The following is a 20,915-nucleotide window of genomic DNA, read 5'->3' as shown; positions in this document are numbered from 1 at the left end:
ATTTAACATGTGAATTTAACATGAAAAAATTGGATTATGATGAAAAATAAATTTGAAAGCATACAACTACAACGAAGTCACGTTTGAATTGCCAGAGCTGGCGATCCAGCAATTTTCTTGTGCCCAGGGTGAGAGGGCTATGATGCAATAGTCCTGCGACCATTTGATTATTCTATTACACTCAGGGAGGAGAGTGATACCCAAGGCAGCACGGATAACACAGTTGAGCCTATAGGCTGTGCACATCCCAAACTTTGAAGTAACATGATTAGAGTCTAGGACATAGCTGGTTGAGAAAGAGTATCTAACGACATTGTGCAGGGTGTTAAGACTGCAAGTACGTATTCCGTTTTTCAGAACTGCAGTGCTCCTAGTCTTTACCAATGTTACTAGCTCTGTAAGCTTTAAAATAGTTAATTTACTAAATATTTCTCTACAAATTAAACCTCAAAGAGTAACCAAATGGTATTTCATGAAAGGGCACGCCCCTTGAATGTAGGGCACGCCACTTGAATGTGGGCCACGTGTCTTGAATGTTGGCCACGCCCCTTGAATGTGGGCCACTTTTTTCGTCAGTGCCTGGGCCAAATTGTGATCCCAATCCGACCCTGCCTACCAGCCTCATGCCTGTGAAGGTTCACTTGAATGTAATTTCCAGGTCATGAAATGACATTCCGGTATGCCTATCTCCTGTGCTGTATGATTGATGACTGGTAGCAGAACTCCATGTTGTTTGTCTATGTGTGCCTGCACAGACCAGTGGGATCCATGTTGTATACCCCTCGTAAAACAAAGCACAAGATGGAGGCTGAGGTACAGTCTGCCCAGACCGTGGAAGTGAGTTACTTGCATTCCTGAGCTAAGAGTAGACTCAGGCATTGAAGTGTGAGAAGATTGAGACCGGGCTTCTTTACTTATCCTCCTGTGACCTGTTAGGAGGGTTTAAAGATTATTTCTTTCGGAGTACTGCAAATTGGGTCGATAGTGGGAATGGGGAAGCAGATCAGCAGAATCTGCTTATAAGGAGAGGTAATGTTCAAGGCAAAGCCGCCTACCACTTTGTCTCTCTCCTGAATTCTATCCCAGAAGGCTAATAACAGCCAGGTTGAGATTTTTCAAACTAAATTATGGTCATGTTTTAGGTGCTTCAGTTCAAGCCAGCTTCATCACTACCTACTGTGAAAGCCATCATATTTGACAAAATGTGTGACTCCTCCACAGAAGGAATAATGAGCTATGAAAAGGAACATCTCACTTCCAGATCCACGTCAACCCCAAGACAACCCTCAGAGGCACCCTCATCTACAGACCCCCGAGACCACGCACACAATTCAGCGAAGACATCGCCGACTTCATCAGCCCACACGCCCTCCCCTCCGCCGACTACATCCTCCTCGGGGACCTCAACTTCCACCTGGAGAACAACAACGACCGCAACACCACCACCCTGCTGGACAACCTCGCCAACCTCGGACTCAAGCAGCTGGTCAACACCCCCACCCACTACGCTGGACACACACTCGACCCGATCTTCTCTTCCAGCAAAGACATCGCCTTCAGCCACGCCTCGGGACTCCACTGGACGGACCACAGCTGCGTCCACTTCAGCTTCAAAAGGACCACGATCCACCACCAACAGCAACAGGTTCCCCGCCGAAGCTGGAACAAGATCACAGCCGACCAGCTTGCGAATTCCCTGAGCAAGAACCCTCCCATCAGCACAACAAACCCCAGCCAAGCGGCCACCAACCTCACGAAATGGATCAGCGACTGCGCAGACGACCTCGCCCCTCTGAAGACCCCACCCAGCAGACCCGGCAGCAAGAAAGCCCCATGGTTTAACGATGAACTCAAGAGCTCCAAGAAGAACTGCAGAGCACTCGAGAAAACCTGGCGCAGAAACCCAACACCAGACAACATGACTACCCTCAAGCTCGCCACCCGAAAACACCACCAACTGATCCACGCCACCAAGAAAACCGCATTCAAGGAACGACTGGACAACAACGCACACAACAGCAAGGAACTCTTCAACATCGTGAAAGAGCTCTCCAACCCCAACGCCGGAAACAACGACATCACCCCTTCACAAGACCTCTGCAACTCCCTCGCCTCCTACTTCCACAACAACAACGCGGACATACACAACAGCTTCAGCACTCAACCGACACACGCCACGACCGAACCACCGCCCCCCACAACCACCCTCCACGCCTGGACCCCGATCAGCATCGAAGACACCATCCACACGATGAACTCCATCCACTCCGGATCTCCGACAGACCCCTGCCCTCACCACATCTTCAACAAGGCCGATGCTGTCATCGCACCCCACCTGCGGGACATCATCAACACCTCCTTCGACACCGCGACCTTCCCGGAGAGCTGGAAGCACGCCGAACTCAGCGCTCTACTTAAGAAACCATCAGCCGACCCCACCGACCTCAAGAACTGCCGCCCCATCTCGCTGCTCCCGTTTCCGGCAAAAGTAATCGAGAAGACAGTCAACAAGCAACTGGCCGCCTTCCTCGAGGCGAACGGTTCCCTCGACCTCTCGCAGTCTGGCTTCCGGGCCAACCACAGCACCGAGACCGCCCTGATCGCAGCTACCGATGACATCCGAGCCCTGCTCGACAACGGAGAAACAGCAGCCCTCATCCTCCTGGACCTCTCCGCGGCCTTCGACACTGTCTGCCACCGCACCCTAGTACAGCGCCTCAGCAACGTCGGAATCCAGGAGAAGGCACTTGAGTGGATCATCTCCTTCCTCGCCGGAAGGACACAGAGAGTCCGCCTCCCCCCGTTCAGATCGGAGGCCACCGAAGTCATCTGCGGCGTTCCTCAAGGCTCCTCGCTCAGCCCAACACTCTTCAACGTCTACATGAGCCCCCTCGCAGCCATCGCACGCCAGCACAACCTCAACATCATCTCCTACGCCGACCACACCCAGCTGATCCTCTCCCTCACCAACGACCCCGCCACCGCCAGAGCCAACCTGCACGAAGGGATGACAGACGTAGCCAAATGGATGTCGAACAGCCGCCTGAAACTGAACTCGGACAAGACGGAAGTCCTCATCCTGGGATCCTCACCCTGCGCCTGGGATGACTCCTGGTGGCCCCCCGCCCTGGGCAGCGCACCCAAACCCACAGACCACGCACGCAACCTGGGCTTCATCCTGGACTCCTCCCTCTCCATGACCAGACAAGTCAACGCCGTCTCCTCGTCGTGCTTCAACATCCTGCGCATGCTACGTAAGATCTTCCGATGGATCCCCATCGAGACCAGGAAGACGGTCACCCAGGCCCTCGTCACCAGCCGTCTGGACTACGGCAACTCCCTCTACGCCGGAACCACCGCCAAGCTCCAGAAGAAACTCCAGCGGATCCAGAGCACCTCAGCAAGACTCATCCTCGACATCCCCCGACACAGCCACATCTCCGGACACCTGAGAGACCTGCACTGGCTCCCGGTCAACAAGAGAATCACCTCCCGTCTCCTCGCCCACGCACACAAAGCCCTGCACAACCAAGGCCCAAGATACCTCAACAGCCGCCTCAACTTCTACACCCCCACTCGCCAGCTTCGATCGACCAGCCACGCCCTCGCCGCCGTCCCCCGCATCCGAAGAGCCACCACAGGAGGAAGGTCCTTCTCCTACCTGGCCGCCAAGACTTGGAACTCCCTTCCGACCCACCTCCGCCTGACCCAGGGCCACCTCACCTTCAGGAAGCAGCTCAAGACCTGGCTGTTCGAGCAGTAGCGGACCCCCTCTCCCCAGCGCCTTGAGACCCTCCGGGTGAGTAGTGTGCTATATAAATGCTTTGATTGATTGATTGATTGAAAGTCTTTTCCAGGATATTGAAAATGGTATCAACATCTTCTGTCTGCTAAAATGTGTATACCAGTGGGAACGAAACCATCCCACTTCCAAAATTCCAAGTTCTTCTCTGACCAAGTGCGTGAATGTTCCGAAGAACTGCTGAGATCTAGGGCTGGGTTCTTTGATATTCAATCTCCCAGAGGTGTTAGAAGTATGTGCATCTTCCTGGAGAACTGTGGGTTTGCTTGTGGCCTGGCCTGCCAAGAGGAGGGAAGGAGCACCTGACCCTGCAGGAGGGAGGCTGCCTGAAGAGGAAAAGCACTGTCACTATTCCTAGAATTTGGGCAGACAAGAGGATTTCTATGCCACTGGAATCAAGCTAGCCTGGCTGATGATGGCAGCAATGCCAGAACCGGTCCCAGAATGCTTGTTTCCGGTCCAGGGAAGACATGGCTTTGGCAGTTTGGGCTGGACTGTTCCCATGAGGCACAGGGTCAGACTGATTTGCATATGGCCATGTCTGAACTGGGGTGGCAGAGTGAGCCAAAGAATGATGATGGATTAAACCCAGATCAGTTGACTGGGGGTGAGTGTTTGATTTGCTCAAACACTCCGTCCATCATCCCCTTTTGTATCGCTAAAGCATTCCTCAATCCTCTGTAGGAGGGAGGCTGCCTGAAGAGGAAAAACCCTGTCACTATGCCTAAAATTTGGGCAGACAAGAGGACTTCTAAAGTATTCCTCATTCCAAGTGCAAAAGGAAATGTTGTAGAAGTTAGCAGCCTGCGAGTTCAGCAGTGAGATCATCACCATCTGAAGCTTGTTGAAAACGGCGGTCATCGCCAAGCGAGCGGAACCCATGGACTCCCCAGAATTTGCAGGTTAAAAAGTTGACACAGTTAGTCCACGGCCACCCTGAACTGTATCTTTGGGTTTACATGTTGCATGTACACCATTGATACTCAGACCTTTAGATATTTACATCTTGATTACAACCAATTGTTGTCTATAGTGAACTATGTCTCAAAAATAAAGAAGAAACAGTCATTGCTGGCCTTTCTTAGTTCCCTTTTTCACAACACCTTCAAGGCTATAAAAATATCAGGTTTGTGTTCTACAATTACCGATAAGACAGCATAGTGTGTTTACTTTCCACATGTTTTTTTCTTTGTGAAATCTCCTTACTGTACCTTTAGCAATTCCAGTGATTCTTGAAATGAGCAATCTTGATTTTCAGGATCTGTTTTTAAACATAATGTTAGTCCAGTCACAACTTTCGCTTCATATTTAGCCCCACTGATGATCTGCAAAATAAAAAAACAATGCAGTGAATATCATGTATTTATTTATAGCTGTATTATTTTGCTCGAAGCTGACGCATAGGGTGAAAGAGCACTGATAACATGTCCAGTGTCGCAGTACACACAAGGATCGGGATAAACATGGCAAAAAAAGAGCCACTATTTATAAGAAATTATTTAGGTCTTGCATTTGCTGAGAAAGTTCTTGATAAATACCAATACAATGCGCCACACAGTATGTACAATGAGAGACTAATCAGGGCTTGAAATGAATATAAAAGTACAGTAAATATCGAACACAGTCACCTGCTGCCTTGAGGGGAGAGAGCTGCCTACACTTACGGAGCACTCACCAGCCGCTCACTTGCTTCCCGCCTGCCTCCCGCCGCCCACTCCTCTCCCAGCACCGGAGCGCGGCCGCAGAGTGGAGAGCGGGCTTGGGGACTTCAACCCCCAGAAGCACTAGCGCATCCACCAGCGCACTAACCAACAAACGACCACGCCAGGAGGCGCATAAGTTGTGCATCAGCCCTAGCCGAGCGGGGGAATCGAACACAGTCACCTGCTGCCTTTAGGGGAGAGAGCTGCCTACACTTGCGGAGCACTCACCAGCCGCTCGCTTGCTTCCCGCCTGCCTCCCGCCGCCCGCTCCTCTCCCAGCACCGGAGCGCGGCCGCAGAGTGGAGAGCGGGCATGGGGACTTCAACCCCCAGAAGCACTAGCGCATCCACCAGCGCACTGACCAACAAACCACCGCGCCAGGAGGTGCATAAGTTGTGCATCAGCCCTTGCCGAGCGGGGGAATCGAACACAGTCACCTGCTGCCTTGAGGGGAGAGAGCTGCCTACACTTGCGGAGCACTCACCAGCCGCTCGCTTGCTTCCCGCCTGCCTCCCGCCTCCCGCTCCTCTCCCAGCACCGGAGCGCTGCCGCAGAGTGGAGAGCGGGCTTGGGGACTTCGACCCCCAGAAGCACTAGCGCATCCACCAGCGCACTGACCAACAAACGACCGCGCCAGGAGGCGCATAAGTTGTGCATCAGTCCTGCCTCGCGAGACGCCGGGCGAAGCCCGGGCAAAGGGCGGGCCGTCTGTGGCCGTCCGGGGACGATGAGGGACGGGACGGGCCATCCCCCTTATCAGTGATATCCCAGTCCACAGGGTCTCGTCATCTACTACAAAGGTACTGTTATTTGGAGCACTTTTTGCTTTCTAGCTATCGCTCACTGATCCACCGGGCTATCACTGGACTTAAAGTACATTATCTGAATTTTGCGGGACTTGTGACTTTATAGTTGTTAGCAGAGCCATCATTCCTTAGCAAAAATGAGCACTCTGGGCAGGAAATCTAGATTACCTGCATCTCGCCCAAACACTAGACTTCAGGCAATACTACCACAGCCCTCTGCCCACATTGACGGCTATTGACAAAATTCTACAACAAACTATAGGGGAGGTGGCCAATGCAATTGAACACACAGAAAGTAGATTATCCTTCCTTGCACGCCAGAAACCCATGTATGGAGGACGAGATACCGTCCTAAGGAGGAAAATACCCTTACAATATAAAGTGGAGAGAGAGTGTGTTTTTGCTATCCACGGGCCGATTAAACGTGAAAAAATATTAGGAGAGCTGCACCCCCATGACGCTGTAGCAGGGGTGTTGAACAAGAAACTGAAAATTGGATTGACCTATATCAGCCTTGAAGAAGTCTGTGGATTAACTCCCTATCAGACGAAACACGTGTCGGCTAGGAAGGTTTTGTGAACAACCCACATATGAAATAAAGAAAGAAAAAGAAGACAACAAATAACGACTTGTAATTTGTCATTTGAGTATGAAGTGATATTTGTGTTAGCTCGGGATAAATCTTGTGTTAGATTATCCTTCCCACCCACAGCATGCTCCAAAGATCGTGGTGAGGATTGCTCAGTTATTGCGATCGATCCCACGATCTTGGACTCTTATCTAACATCTACTTACGCTGAGCTGCCTTGTGCGCAGTTGCCAGCTGAGACTTCAGTAGACGTTGAATTAGTACAGGTCCTAGTAGGGTCCCCTACAAACAACGACGACCAACTCTGCACCCTGACTTCTCCTCCCCCTGCGGTAATTTTAAAATCTGGCAGAGTAGGCCCCAAGACAAAAAAGCATAGTTTCCCTAAAAATACGGGTAAAAAGAAGCAGGCCAATCATAACTTGGTGACCCCGTCTGATAACACCCTGCATCCATCTACAGGGATACCATGTTGGGTCACCAACATGGTGGCCGATCTTCAGGCAAGTCTGGAGCAAACTATTGCCTCCCATATTAAACCTCTGGTGTCAAAACTGGACAGACTAACCTCCATCTTAAATGATAGAACTTTAGGGACAACGAAGTTATTAAATCCCCAAGGCAATTTGGCACCCCCTACACCTGCAGGTGCCCCTACAAAGACGCCATGCCCTGAAGTAGCAAAGTCCACTGTCCCAGTAGTATTGAACCAAAATTTAGGGTTAGCATCAACTACCGCTAAGCCCTCAAACCCTGTACCTCCCCCCACATCAACTACCATCATACCAGGACATACCATTCTCCCCGTAGGGGACCCTACTGGCAAATCTAGACGACATTACAAAGAGGGTAAAAATGTGGGAACTAACAACACAGCACCATTACCGAGACCTCCTGTGCCCAAGGCAGTCTCTAGCCAATTGCCGTCAATAAACTTGCCCCCGTGGGTGTCCCGGCCCTTAGTGAGGGGAAAAGAGAACACGAGGCAGACTTATACAATAAGTGTGTACAGTGGTAGAACCTAAATAGACCTTTGCCTCTAAATATCTCGGGGGAAATACAGGCAGTGAGAAGAATAGATTGGATTGGAAGGGGCCCTAAAACAGTGGCAGGGGATGTCGTTACAATTAATTTCATGGACTCCTCCGCTGTGGATCACATCTGTAAAGCCCGTTCCCACAGAGATTCCCAAATATTTCCTCTGCACTTATCTTATTTCTATCCTACCCCTACTCGCAAATTGACTTCCCATAGGAGACCCCAACTTACTAGAAATCGCCACTAGCCTCCTAATAGGATTCACCACTGGCAGTCATTTGGGGAGGGTATCTTTCCAACTATTCCTACCTACCCACTGCAAGCCCACTGGAACAGGTTTAGTGTCCTCGAGGAGGTTGATTGACTCACCCCGAGAGGCACCCCCCCACTACAACTTAACAACGGTAACCTAGTGGAGGGTCCTGGAACTAAGGAGAAGATTTTATCCACGGTTACTGGTGAGAATTCTTTTCCCAATGCAGTAATAAGGGTGGGGTCTAGTGCAGAGCAGAGATCGGGCCAGGGACTCCCTTTAGAACAAGGGGATGCGCAAGGTACAAAAAAGGCCATGGAAGGAAGCATAAAAATCCTTTCATGGAATGTAGCCGGGCTAAAGAGTAAGCTACTTGCTCCAGGGTGGTCTTCTTTTATGGCCACTCATGATATTTGTCTGATGCAAGAAACTTGGTCCCTAGAGGAGAGTGTTAGCCCCGGTTTTGCCACCTATGACATTTATGCAGTTTCTGGGGGGAAGGGCCGTCCTTCAGGCGGCCTATCCATATGGGTACGATTCAGAAAAGGGGGTGGTGATGAACAGAGTGTCTGAATTAAGCAGACCACTCTTACCCAGTCCAAAGATCAGGGCTTGATCCATCACCGTTATTTAGCTCACTGCCCCATCCTAGCTCAGAACCTGGCTATATGCAAATTAGTCTGTCCCTGGCCCAGTGCATCATGGGAACAGGGCAGACCAAACTACCAAGCCAATTCTTCACCAGAAAGGAGACAAGCTACCGGGGACCGGTTTCTGGCATTTCAGCCTCGTCGGCCCGGCTTGCTTGAATCCTGATGGAGCAGTGAGCAAGGGACTCATGTCTGAGTATACCCTGCCACACCTATAGTGGCCAAAAACGATTCAGAAAAGGGGGTGGTGATGAACAGAGTGTCTGAATTAAGCAGACCACTCTTACCCAGTCCAAAGATCAGGGCTTGATCCATCACCGTTATTTAGCTCACTGCCCCATCCCAGCTCAGAACCTGGCTATATGCAAATTAGTCTGTCCCTGGCCCAGTGCATCATGGGAACAGGGCAGACCAAACTACCAAGCCAATTCTTCACCAGAAAGGAGAAAAGCTACCGGGGACCGGTTTCTGGCATTTCAGCCTCGTCGGCCCGGCTTGCTTGAATCCTGATGGAGCAGTGAGCAAGGGACTCATGTCTGAGTATACCCTGCCACACCTATAGTGGCCAAAAACGATTCAGAAAAGGGGGTGGTGATGAACAGAGTGTCTGAATTAAGCAGACCACTCTTACCCAGTCCAAAGATCAGGGCTTGATCCATCACCGTTATTTAGCTCACTGCCCCATCCCAGCTCAGAACCTGGCTATATGCAAATTAGTCTGTCCCTGGCCCAGTGCATCATGGGAACAGGGCAGACCAAACTACCAAGCCAATTCTTCACCAGAAAGGAGACAAGCTACCGGGGACCGGTTTCTGGCATTTCAGCCTCGTCGGCCCGGCTTGCTTGAATCCTGATGGAGCAGTGAGCAAGGGACTCATGTCTGAGTATACCCTGCCACACCTATAGTGGCCAAAAACGATTCAGAAAAGGGGGTGGTGATGAACAGAGTGTCTTAATTAAGCAGACCATTCTTACCCAGTCCAAAGATCAGGGCTTGATCCATCACCGTTATTTAGCTCACTGCCCCATCCCAGCTCAGAACCTGGCTATATGCAAATTAGTCTGTCCCTGGCCCAGTGCATCATGGGAAGAGGGCAGACCAAACTACCAAGCCAATTCTTCACCAGAAAGGAGACAAGCTACCGGGGACCGGTTTCTGGCATTTCAGCCTCGTCGGCCCGGCTTGCTTGAATCCTGATGGAGCAGGGTGAGAGTATTCTGCTTAATTCAGAGACTCTGTCCATCACCACCCCTTGTTGTAAATTATTTTGTCCACCCTAAGCGTGGAAGGGTATACTCAGATGTGAGTCCCTTGCTCATTGCACCATCAGGATTCAAGCAAGCCGGGCCGAAGACGGCTGAAATGCCAGAAACCGGTCCCCGGAAGCTTGTTTCCTTCCCAGTGTAAGAATTGGCTTTTGTAGTCTGGTCTGCCCTGTTCCCATGATGCACTGGGCCAGGAACAGACTAATTTGCATACAGCCAGGTTCTGAAACTGGGATGGTGCAATGAGCTAAAAAACGGTGTTGGATCTAGCCCTGATCTCTTGACTGGGTGAGAGTATTCTGCTTAATTCAGAGACTCTGTCCATCACCACCCCTTGTTGTAAATTATCCATATGGGTAGGCGCACACTTAGGTGCACAGGCCACCCATGTGGATACAAAATCACCCGATATACAATGTGTCTTTTACAAAAGACCATGGATAAATCCTGTGTGGCTATTATAAATATCTACTCAAGGCCCACCGCGAATGGAAAGGAATCGAGCACTATTAAAGCGCTCAATCTTTTTCTCCAAACACTCGACCCTACAATTTCGATAATCCTTAGTGGCGATTTTAATTGCCAGTTCGAGCCCCTGGGTGGATCCGAGTTGTGTGATGAGGATGAGGTTGATCTGCTCTGGCATATTCCTGCCCCAAGGATTGCCCCGGTAAGGTCCTGGACCTCGCTAGTTCTACAAATCAAATCCCTGACCCTTGCAATGTCCCTGCGGGCATGTAACGGAAGGGCCATTAACGACAGTGACGGCCTACCTACATATAATCGGACTAATCGTACTTCCACCATTGACTATCTCATGCTGGAAGCCAAACATTGGGACAGGTTCAAAGATTTTAGGGTCATTCCAAGGCATGACAGCGACCATAACGCGCTGGTCCTGACGCTTAAGCCTGGTTCATTTGGACTAACTAACCCTAACTCTAGCCATAATTTGGTAGTGCCACCCTATATTATATCTAACAACAGGAGAAGGGTTAAATGGCCTTCTTGTGTGGACTCCCCAAGCCGTCTTGCAGAAATCTACCAGATTGCTACCCCACTTATAAGTGACATGGGGAGCTCTATTTCCCACGGGCAGATTATTGAGACCCACAGAAAGTTAGTTGTGAGTCTAGGGTATGTATTCTACCCAGCTAGTGGGACGAAGTCGCGTAGGATTAAAAGAAAGAAAGATCTTCTTACAGCAATTAAATCTAAGGACACCCTAAAAATTCAAGCAACAAGATTGCTCTATAAGAAGGAACTCATCAGGGGCAAGAGTGAGTGGGAGGAATCCAGATGGGATGAGATGAGACAGGCACTCCTCCTAAAAGATTCTAAGAACTTCTGGGCCATTGCTACCTCCTCGGCGGGAGGTGAGCGAGACGTTGGGGTCTCGAGCATCGCTCCCATAGTTTGGGAGACGCATTTTAAGTCACTTTACACTAGTCCTGAGTTGGGGACACTTTTGTGCCAAGGTCGGGACAACCTGTCTAGAGTGATTCTACCCCCTCGGATCTGTATGGCCCGGGACCTCCGGCACGAGTATCGACTGCCGGGGGTCCCGGGGTCCGGGGCTTTCTCCCGTAAAAATCAGGACACTATGTTAGCTCCTGGGACTCCCACGGTCCCAGACCCCCCGCACGAGCATCGACTGCCGGGGGTCTGGGGGCCCGGGGTCCCCTTTTGTAAAAGTCAGGACACTGTGCCAGTCCCTGGGGTTTTCACGGCCCAGACCCCCCGCACGAGCATAGACTGCCGGGGGTCTGGGGCCCAGGGTTTCCCTCTGTAAAAGCCAGGATACCCTGCTAGTCCCTGGGGTTTCCTCGGCCCCAGACCCCCCGCACGAGCATAGACTGCAGGGGGCCTTGGGCCCTGGAAACCGGATAGGGCAATTGGGTGCCCATGAGAGGATCACCACTATTAATCTTGATTCTATCTCCCTTAAGGAAGTTGAATCGGCAATCGAGAGATTGCTCCCGAACAAAGCTCCCGGCCTTGACAGGCTTCCAGGAGATCTTTTTCGTTCTCAACCAAAAATCTGGGCTCCATACCTGATGGTCTTGTTCAATGCGGTCTTACAGGGTTCCGCATTGCCTGAGACCTGGCTTGGAGCCGAGATTGTTCCGATTTTTAAAAAGGGTTGCCCGCTCGCCCCATCAAACTACAGACCAATCAGCTTAATCGACACCACCCAGAAGCTGATGGGGCGAATCCTACTCAATAGATTATTGGGCTGGATGGAAGAGAATAAAACCTTGACCACCCTCCATGCCGGATTTAGATCAGGGGTCTCGACCATGGACCAGGTATCCGGCTCCAGGTCCTATACTGGAAAACTGCAAGAGTAGAGGGTGGCAGCCTCTACCTTGTCTTTGTGGACCTGAGGGCCGCATTCGATCTGGTTCCCAGGGAGAGGCTGTGGACGGTCTTGGAGGAGCTTGGTCTCCCTCCCTACTTATTAGATGCCCTTATCAGACTCCACACTGGGAATTATGCACAGGTGAGGTGTGGGAGGAACGGGGAATTATCAGCTTGCTTCCCCGTTACCCGGGGTGTACGCCAGGGTTGCGTACTGGCCCCCACCCTCTTTAGCCTGTATGTCAATGGTCTGATAGATGTACTCAACGGCGTTAGGGATAACGATGCTCCTCGCCTGGCCACTGGTAGGGTGCCCGCTCTGATGTTCGCGGACGACACCCTGTTGTTATCGCGAACATCAACGGGCATCCAGCGGGTCCTGGACGGGTTTGTGTCCTTTTGTGCCTCACGGGGGTTGGAGGTCAACTTGGAGAAAAACAAGTTCATGATCTTCAATCCCCCGAGGCACACCCACCCAAATCCCACACTGAACGGAACTCCCCTGGAGCGAGTCAAGACTTTTGTATACTTGGGGGTCACATTGACTGAGCACTTCACATGGGACCACCAAATCTCTAAATCTTCCCTGAGACTGTCCCAGATTATGGGAGGCATAGGTAGATTTCATAGAGCTTCAACTTTTAAACCTGTTACTCCTGCCCTTGAGATATACAAAACACAGGTCAGGTCAGCAGCTTTGTATGCTGCAGAACTCTGGGGACACACGAATGTATATAACTTATTGAAGGTTGAACAGGCCTTCATGCGACACCTGGTTGCCCTTCCCCAAAGTACCCCCCTCATACCACTACGCTTGGACCTAGGCTTGGAACCCATTGACGAATTGACAGCTGCACAACCTCTGCTCTATTGGAGAAGGCTCTGGTCTGTGCCGGAGCTTGTATCCTTTAGAACAGAGTTCATTGCAATTTGGGGACAGCTAAAGAATAAGAATATACCCTGGTTGGCTCATGTGAAGGCTTTCTTCTACCAAATTGGTATGCCCCAACTTTGGGATGCACCTGAAGACAGCTGCATGAGGACGCAAAGGTCTCAAATAGTGGCGGCTGTAAGGTTACACAACCTTAAAACTTTACATTGCTCGACCTCCCTGGGCAGGCTGTCCACAGAGTTTTTATCGATGAAAGTTGAATCCAGGACGGAGGTCTTTTTGGACTTGGTGCAGCCTCCACTTGCAAGAAAATTATACATTCAACTGAGACATGGCTCCATACCGATAGGGGCACTAACATCCAGATGGGCAAATTCGACGGAGGCCAACTGCACTGCTTGTAACTACTGGAGGGAAGACATTGCACATATCTTCTTTTTCTGTCGGCATACAGTGAAATTCGGAAATGCTGGATCCTTCCACTGTGTAATAATCTGGGTTTTAGACAATGTGCACAAGCCTCCAGAGTTCTAACCTATGATACTGCCCCTCCTATTGTTTTTGCTGTTTCCCGTTTTTTACACGGCATGTGGCGGAGAAGAATTATTTTTATCAATATGAAATAATGGCCCACTATTATCCATCTTACTTTCACTCTTTGATAACTCAATGTTTAATTACTTTTTAACTTGACTGTATTTATGGTTTTATTGTCGTGCCTGTATATATCGTATTGCACTTTTATGGTCTTTGACCGAAATAATGTTATCAAATGAATGAATGAATATAAAAGTACAGTAAATATCATCTACAAGATCATAAACTAGTTGGTTGCAATTTACACTCAAAAATACATTTATACATTACTAAGCAGGATAGTGCAGTTGTCTAAATCATTCAATTCGGGAACAGAGATTTTCAATCCAGCAAAGTGTCCATAGTTGCTGTGTTCTGATGCAGTGAGAGAAGACCAGTGAGAAACAATTTACGTAAATTAAAAATGTGAAACTTTCCATTTTAATACTCTCTAAAATATTTATGAGGTGAAAATGACATCTTCTGCAGAAACATCATCTGAATGCCTGACCACTCTTTTACATAGTTTCTGCATATTTCCACTCAGCTCATACTGTGTGCAAGAAATTAGGTTGCTGGCTGAGGGGGGTGAAATCCTTCTCAATCAGCAACCACATTTCTTCTATGGGTGAAGTCAGGAGCAAACCTTAAATTAACTTGACCTCGACCCTCAGGTAGCTTGGCATAGAGCAGAGGCAATGTGCAAAGTATTTGTGCAACACTTCAAACAGTTACATAGTGGAAACACACCACAAAAGGATCCCAAATCAGTTTAGAAACCTAGAGTAATTGTTAATAAATAAAGCAAGACTAAAACAACAAAAATCCAATTCTTTGAACCGAAGATATTCAATGTTGAAGATTTTAATAAAATAGCACCAAAAGGCGTAAAGCACTAACTGGGCAAAGTCACAAGTTCAGACCAACTGCCATGGATTGTGGGCCAGCTACAGGTACCCCATTTGGGCCCACTGAACAAAGTACCTTCAATCCTGGTTTGCGGAGTGTCGGGAGGATCCGCTTCGAAGATCTATTGTGCAGCTAAAGTGATGCATCGGTTCGGAGATGTGGCGAAGTTGTGGTGCGAGGTCCTGCATTATCTTTTTGAGGATCCTGTCAGCAACGGCTTCCAATGCAAAGACAGGAGTAGAGGATGTGCTGCACAGTAGGGCAATGCACCAGTTCCAAGTAGCTGCGAGGCTGAGATGTGGAGTCAGGCGTCGTCAGTGAGGCTTCGGTTGATAAGGGATACAAGGGCATGCTTCAAGGATACATCACCGAATGGCGGTTCTGATGCAGTGATGGGCTGCAATGTGCTGAAGGCTCTTTGCTGCAGTTCTGAACCTTGCAGTAGCAGAGATACAATGGTTCTGCTGGGGTTGTGCTGCACAGTAGAGGAAATGTATCGGTTCCCCTGGATCCACAGAGGCTGGCAGAGCACCTTAGGCCCATTTCCAAGGGTCCAGTATGGGGGGGCACCACTTGGCAAGGTTGATTCACAGATGGCAGAGTCTAGGTGCTGGGTAAAGGTTGTTGAAGCCTGCTGCCCCTGAGGCTCAAGTTAGGAGGCCAGCCAACTAGCCTTTGGAGTCACTCCCGGGTTATGTATTCAAGAGGGGTAGGTCTATTCCTTCTCATTGATGCAATAGGCCAGCAGGCAGCAAGTCAGCACAGCAAGGCAGCAGCACAGCAGGTCAGCAGTCCAGCAGAGTAGCAGTCCTTCAGCAGTACAGCAGTCCTTCTTCCTGGAAGGGGTTCCACAAGTCCAGCGGTGTACTGAAGAGTTGGTTTCTGAGGTCCAGTATTTATAACCAGTTGTGCCTTTGAAGTGGGGCAGAAGCTCCTACAGGTTTTTCTTTGAAGTCACAAGGTAGCCTGCCTTCCCTGTGTTGGCTCCAGAATAAGTTTGGGGGATATGCAGCCCTTTGAGTGAAGGCAGCACACAGCCTATTCAGGTGTAAGTGTGGCTGTGCCCAGCTCCTCTCTCCCATCCTGCTAGGGATGGTCGATCCAGGCACACATTACCTCCCTATTGTGTGTGGCTGTCTAGGAGGCAAACACAAAACCCGACTGTCAACTACAGCCAATCATTTCACCCAGGTATAGAGTACAAGCAGTAAGGTGCTTATTCTTGAGAGCCATGTGCCACTTTTGCTTCACGTAAAGTAGTACATGGTGACGTAGGACTCTCCTAAAAAATTATAAAGCTAAGCAAAGCCACCCTGCATTACTTTGAGTGGCCTTAAAAATCATAAGGTAGGTGACACACTGATTGGAGGCGATGTAGACGAATCGCTGCGTTGCCTTACTCAGCATCTGGGAGGCGTCCCATTGGTGTTGCAGTGGGTTATCTTGTGCAACACTCATGGAATTTGATGCTGCCCCAGATTTGCAAAAACATGCAAACTTGGGGAAGTGCCACATCCATACACCGCCTGGGGTGATGCGTAACAAGGAGAAATAACTGCATTTCACCTTTTTTTCCCCATTCCATGTGTGCTGCAAAATGCAGCACACATAGAAAGAGGAAAACGCCTCAGAGAAGGTCCTCCTTCCTGCACAAAAACAATCATGCCTACAACAGAAGCACCCTTGCACCGTGGTGCAAGGATGCCTACATTGGCGCTAGACTGCCTAAATGGCGCAAGCACATGCATAAAGGACATGAATGCACTGTGTTGCTTAAATATGGTGCATTCCTGCATTTTCACTTTGGCATAGAGAACCTCAGTCAGGTCCCTTGCTGTGCAGCCCCATGCCAAAATGCCATAAATGAGGCCCTTAATGGGAAAGGCAGGAAAATGCCAACTTCCTAAAAGTAACAGGAAAGACTACAGGAGATAGCCCATAAACCCAGTCGCAACACAGGTAGATCAAACATAACAAAAAACAATGTATCAATAGGTAATCATTTAGTAGGCAATTTCGTAAGGTACAAAAATCAATTACAGTTGAAAGGTAGGAATGAGAGACCACAAAAATGTGGATGCAGCGCTTAGAATGGTCTATATACAAACCCTCCAGGATTTCACGATTTCGCAGTTTGCCGCAAAATTGGCACTTTTGTAAAAATGCCGCAATTTGCAGATTATGGCTTGTCAGCACAACTCCTGTGCCATCAAGCCTCTTAGAATCTGCATGCCAGGAACTGCACAACGCAGTGGCATACGAGTATGCAAAGTATGCCTATGGGTAAGCCTGGACGTCTGTGGATGTTGAAAGAAGAGATGCATTATTGCAACAGGGCGCACAGCTTCCAAACACCGCAGGATGTGAGTTACCAACAATTGTTTTGCAGCTAGAAGGACCTCAAGGACCATTGCCGTTTGCAAATGTAATTGCATATTCTTTTTTCAGAATAACAGGACTGGTTAATTTTTACATTTGTAAAGTTTACCTACGAATGCGGAAATACCACAACTGTAGTTGAGGTGCCACATTCTGAAGTTCATAGCCTGGAACGGGTTTGAGGAATTTCACATGTGGGACTCAACAACAGTCAGTGAACACCCAAAATCCCTCTGTTTTAGGTATTCACACAACTCGATCAAACATCTTCCCACTCTGAAAATCCACACAAATTTACCTCTGCCAAAAACAGAAGGAAGGCCGTCTCCTGGGTTTGACTGGGAAAGTAACACCTACATATAATGGACGTTTAGGGTGGAAGGGTTCTGCAGAGGGAAACAATTTCACCATAGAGAAAAAAAGTTCAGAGGAGTGTGCATGACTTTCACTCATGCAGAATCTCCCACCTTTTGGAAAATTTCAATCAGCAAATTGTACTTATGTATTATGGTCAGATTTGCTCGCGAGCTACTGGGTCTGTGGTGGAAATGGGTAAAACGTCGGTATTTTTGTTGAAATGGAAAAGCAACCCTTTTGGGCAGATTTCTGACTTTACACCCAAATGCTTTGTGAACCAGGAGACTGTTCCTTTAAATGGAAAGCCCTCCATTATGCTTTGACGGGAGCCATGTTTCATATGTGTGAATTCTGTTACACGCTGCCGAAAGAGCAGAATTCCAGCAGTCTGGCACCTGCTGGGATGGACAGTTCACTGTACAGACCCTCCTGTGGGCGCAAAAAGGTGGCATGGATATACCTGCTATAATGCATCACAGTGGGGTGGGCGGCATTGACAGAGTGGTTGGTGCCCTTCTATTTACGGTGCTTTTCAGAAGTTGGAAGAACTTCTTGGAGTTTCTGGTTGCTCAAATGGGTATAATTGATGGTATTTATGTTCTTTCATTTTCATTGCTTGATTTGTCACTCGTAGTCATTGAAATGTCACTCATAATTTCATTGAAATTATGAAAATGTGACACATCGCAATCTAAAACCTTGGCAGCTATGTGTGGGTCAGTTTTGGGAGGATGAGGCAGGGAGTAAGTGGTGGGCCTTCATGGAAAGGTAGTCATGGCACCCCAAATCTGTGCCAAATCCAGGCTGATATGTTGTGCATACCTTGTATTTTCACTTTGTGTGACCTTCCCAGAGGCCATGGTTAAGCGGGGTCCTCATAGTCACAGGTTCAAATCCCGGTGGGTCCACTCAGCCTTTCATCTTTCTGAGGTCAATAAAATTAAACCACAGAGTTGGCTAACAATAAACATCTGTTATTCAGTGTCAAGATGCCCTTGGGTGAACGTTTGCTTTACAAATACTTATGCTATGTTACTGGTGGAATCTCCTCTGCATTGGATGTTACTCCACAGAGTATCTGCACCCCCCATGGGAGGAGCCACTTTGGTGATAAGACATTAAGGCCGAAACCCACCAAAGTATTTCTTCCCATGGCGGATGCTGCAACTTTGGTGGACAACCCTCCTGTGCACTGCTGGTTAATCCTTCATAAGGTGCATTTTCAACAGCTGCCTTGTCAGAGGGAGTAAGTCTGCCAGCATGGGGGTGGGAAATCCGCCAGCCCAAGTCAAAAGGCGGCTGTTTGTTGTGTAATTAAAAACAAGATACAGGGTTTTACTGTCATTTCAGTAATCCCATTTCGGCCACATCCAGTAAGGTGAACCTAAGCTTAGCTGCCCGTCTTTACTTGTAGGACAGAATAAACCTTTCTAATTCAGATGTTGCTTTAATATATGAAAGTATGGGTTGTCTCAATGCATCAAGATATATTTTAAATACCGGCACATTGGAAATGGAAGGTGAGGGGGTAACATGGCCAACTAGAGCATGGGCGTCAATTCACTAAAATGCTAGGGGTAGTGGAAGGGACATCAACGGAAATGACTTCAAATTAGGGCCAATTTCAAAGTGGAATACTCTGATAAAACAGTTTCCATTGTTTTGATGCTGAAAATAAATGATCAGGAGTAAAATAAAGTGCTGCAAAAATGCCGCTAAATTTCCATATTTGTGCCGCTAAATTTGCTAATCCATGCTGCTATATCCTGGGGGTCTGATATAGACAGCAGTAGTTATATCAGCACTATTTGCATTGTATGTGGGTGTAACCCAAACATTTGTGTGCACATACGTGCTCGTATAAGAGGTGAACGGTGCAAGTGACACTTGGGATAAAGTGAAAAACAGCCAAAAGCGGTGCAGAAAATGATTTGAAGAATGGTGACAAAACAGTATATTGGTAGTCCATAAAATAATCAACTGATTTAAGGAACTGTAAAAAACCCCAAGGATGTGCTGAATGGTCGATGGCGTTTCAACCTGTAAGTATTTCAGGCCATCATCAGGACCGGGTTACAAAGAGTACAGTCAGTGCAGTAGTAGGATCAAATCCACAAGAAGTAGTAATTAACTTTTGTGGCCAGAGTAAATCAGTCAAGGTTTCGAAGGCGTGCATACACATCTGGGTACAATGGTAGGGGATCATGTATAATCCAAGAGGATGTCCACATCGTGGGAGGCACGAGCCGGTCACAGTCAAGTACTCTTATAGATCCGATGGGTGATTCCGGTGACGGAAGCAGCAGCCTCCGGAGCGTGGAAGCTGAAATTAGCAGGATTGCAGCTGGTTAAAGAAATCCTTCTGGTACAAAAGGGGGTGGTGATGGACGGAGCATCTGAACCAATCAAACACTCACACCCAGTCAACAGATCTGGGTTTAATCCATCACCGTTCTTTAGCCCACTCTGCCACCCCAGTTCAGACATGGCCATATGCAAATCAGTCTGACCCTTTGCCTCTGGGAACAGTCCAGCCCGAACTGCCAAGCCATGCCTTCCCTGGACCGGAAACAAGCTTCTGAGGACCGGTTTCTGGCATTTCAGCCGTCTTCAGCCCAGCTTGCTTGAATCCAGTGGCAAAGTGAGCAAGGGACTCACGTCTGAGCATACCCTGCCAACTTATGGCGAACAAAGTGGTACAAAAGGGGGTGGGGATGGACGGAGCATCTGAACCAATCAAACACTCACACCCAGTCAACAGATCTGGGTTTAATCCATCACTGATCTTTAGCCCACTCTGCCACCCCAGTTCAGACATGGCCATATGCAAATCAGTCTGACCCTGTGCCTCGTGGGAACAGTCCAGCCCGAACTGCCAAGCCATGCCTTCCCTGGACAGGAAACAAGCTTCCGAGGACCGGTTTCTGGCATTTCAGCCGTCTTCAGCCCGGCTTGCTTGAATCCAGTGGCAAAGTGAGCAAGGGACTCACGTCTGAGCATACCCTGACAACTTATGGCGAACATAGTGGTACAAAATGGATGCTTGTTTCCGGTCCAGGGAAGACATGGCTTTGGCAGTTCGGGCTGGACTGTTCCCATGAGGCACGGGGTCAGACTGATTTGCATATTGCCATGCCAGAACTGGGGTGTCGGAGTGAGCTAAACAATGGTGATGGATTAAACCCAGATCAGTTGACTGGGGGTGACTGTTTGATTTGCTCAAACGCTCCGTCCATCATCCCCTTTTGTATCGCTTTGTTTGCCCTAAGTTGGCAGGGTATGCCCAGACGTGAGTCCCTTGCTCACTTTGCCACTGGATTCAAGCTAGCCTGGT

The 20,915-nt window shown here is 48.9% G+C and overlaps 1 protein-coding gene across 1 annotated transcript in view; it reads right to left on the bottom strand.

The window, feature by feature from the left end:
* LOC144761727 (cystatin-like) overlaps positions 1-20,915 on the bottom strand; it is a 97,302-nt gene that overhangs the window by 6,768 nt on the left and 69,619 nt on the right. Inside the window, exon 2 of the mRNA XM_078646981.1 lies at positions 5,014-5,127. Coding sequence (XP_078503107.1) covers positions 5,014-5,127 — 114 coding nt within the window. The remainder of the gene's footprint in view (positions 1-5,013; positions 5,128-20,915) is intronic.

Source organism: Lissotriton helveticus, chromosome 6 (assembly GCF_964261635.1).
Source record: "Lissotriton helveticus chromosome 6, aLisHel1.1, whole genome shotgun sequence".
In the NCBI taxonomy this organism is placed as follows: Eukaryota; Metazoa; Chordata; class Amphibia; order Caudata; family Salamandridae; genus Lissotriton; species Lissotriton helveticus.
The sequence above is the reverse complement of the archived record's forward strand: the minus strand, read 5'-3'. Positions and strand labels throughout refer to the sequence as shown.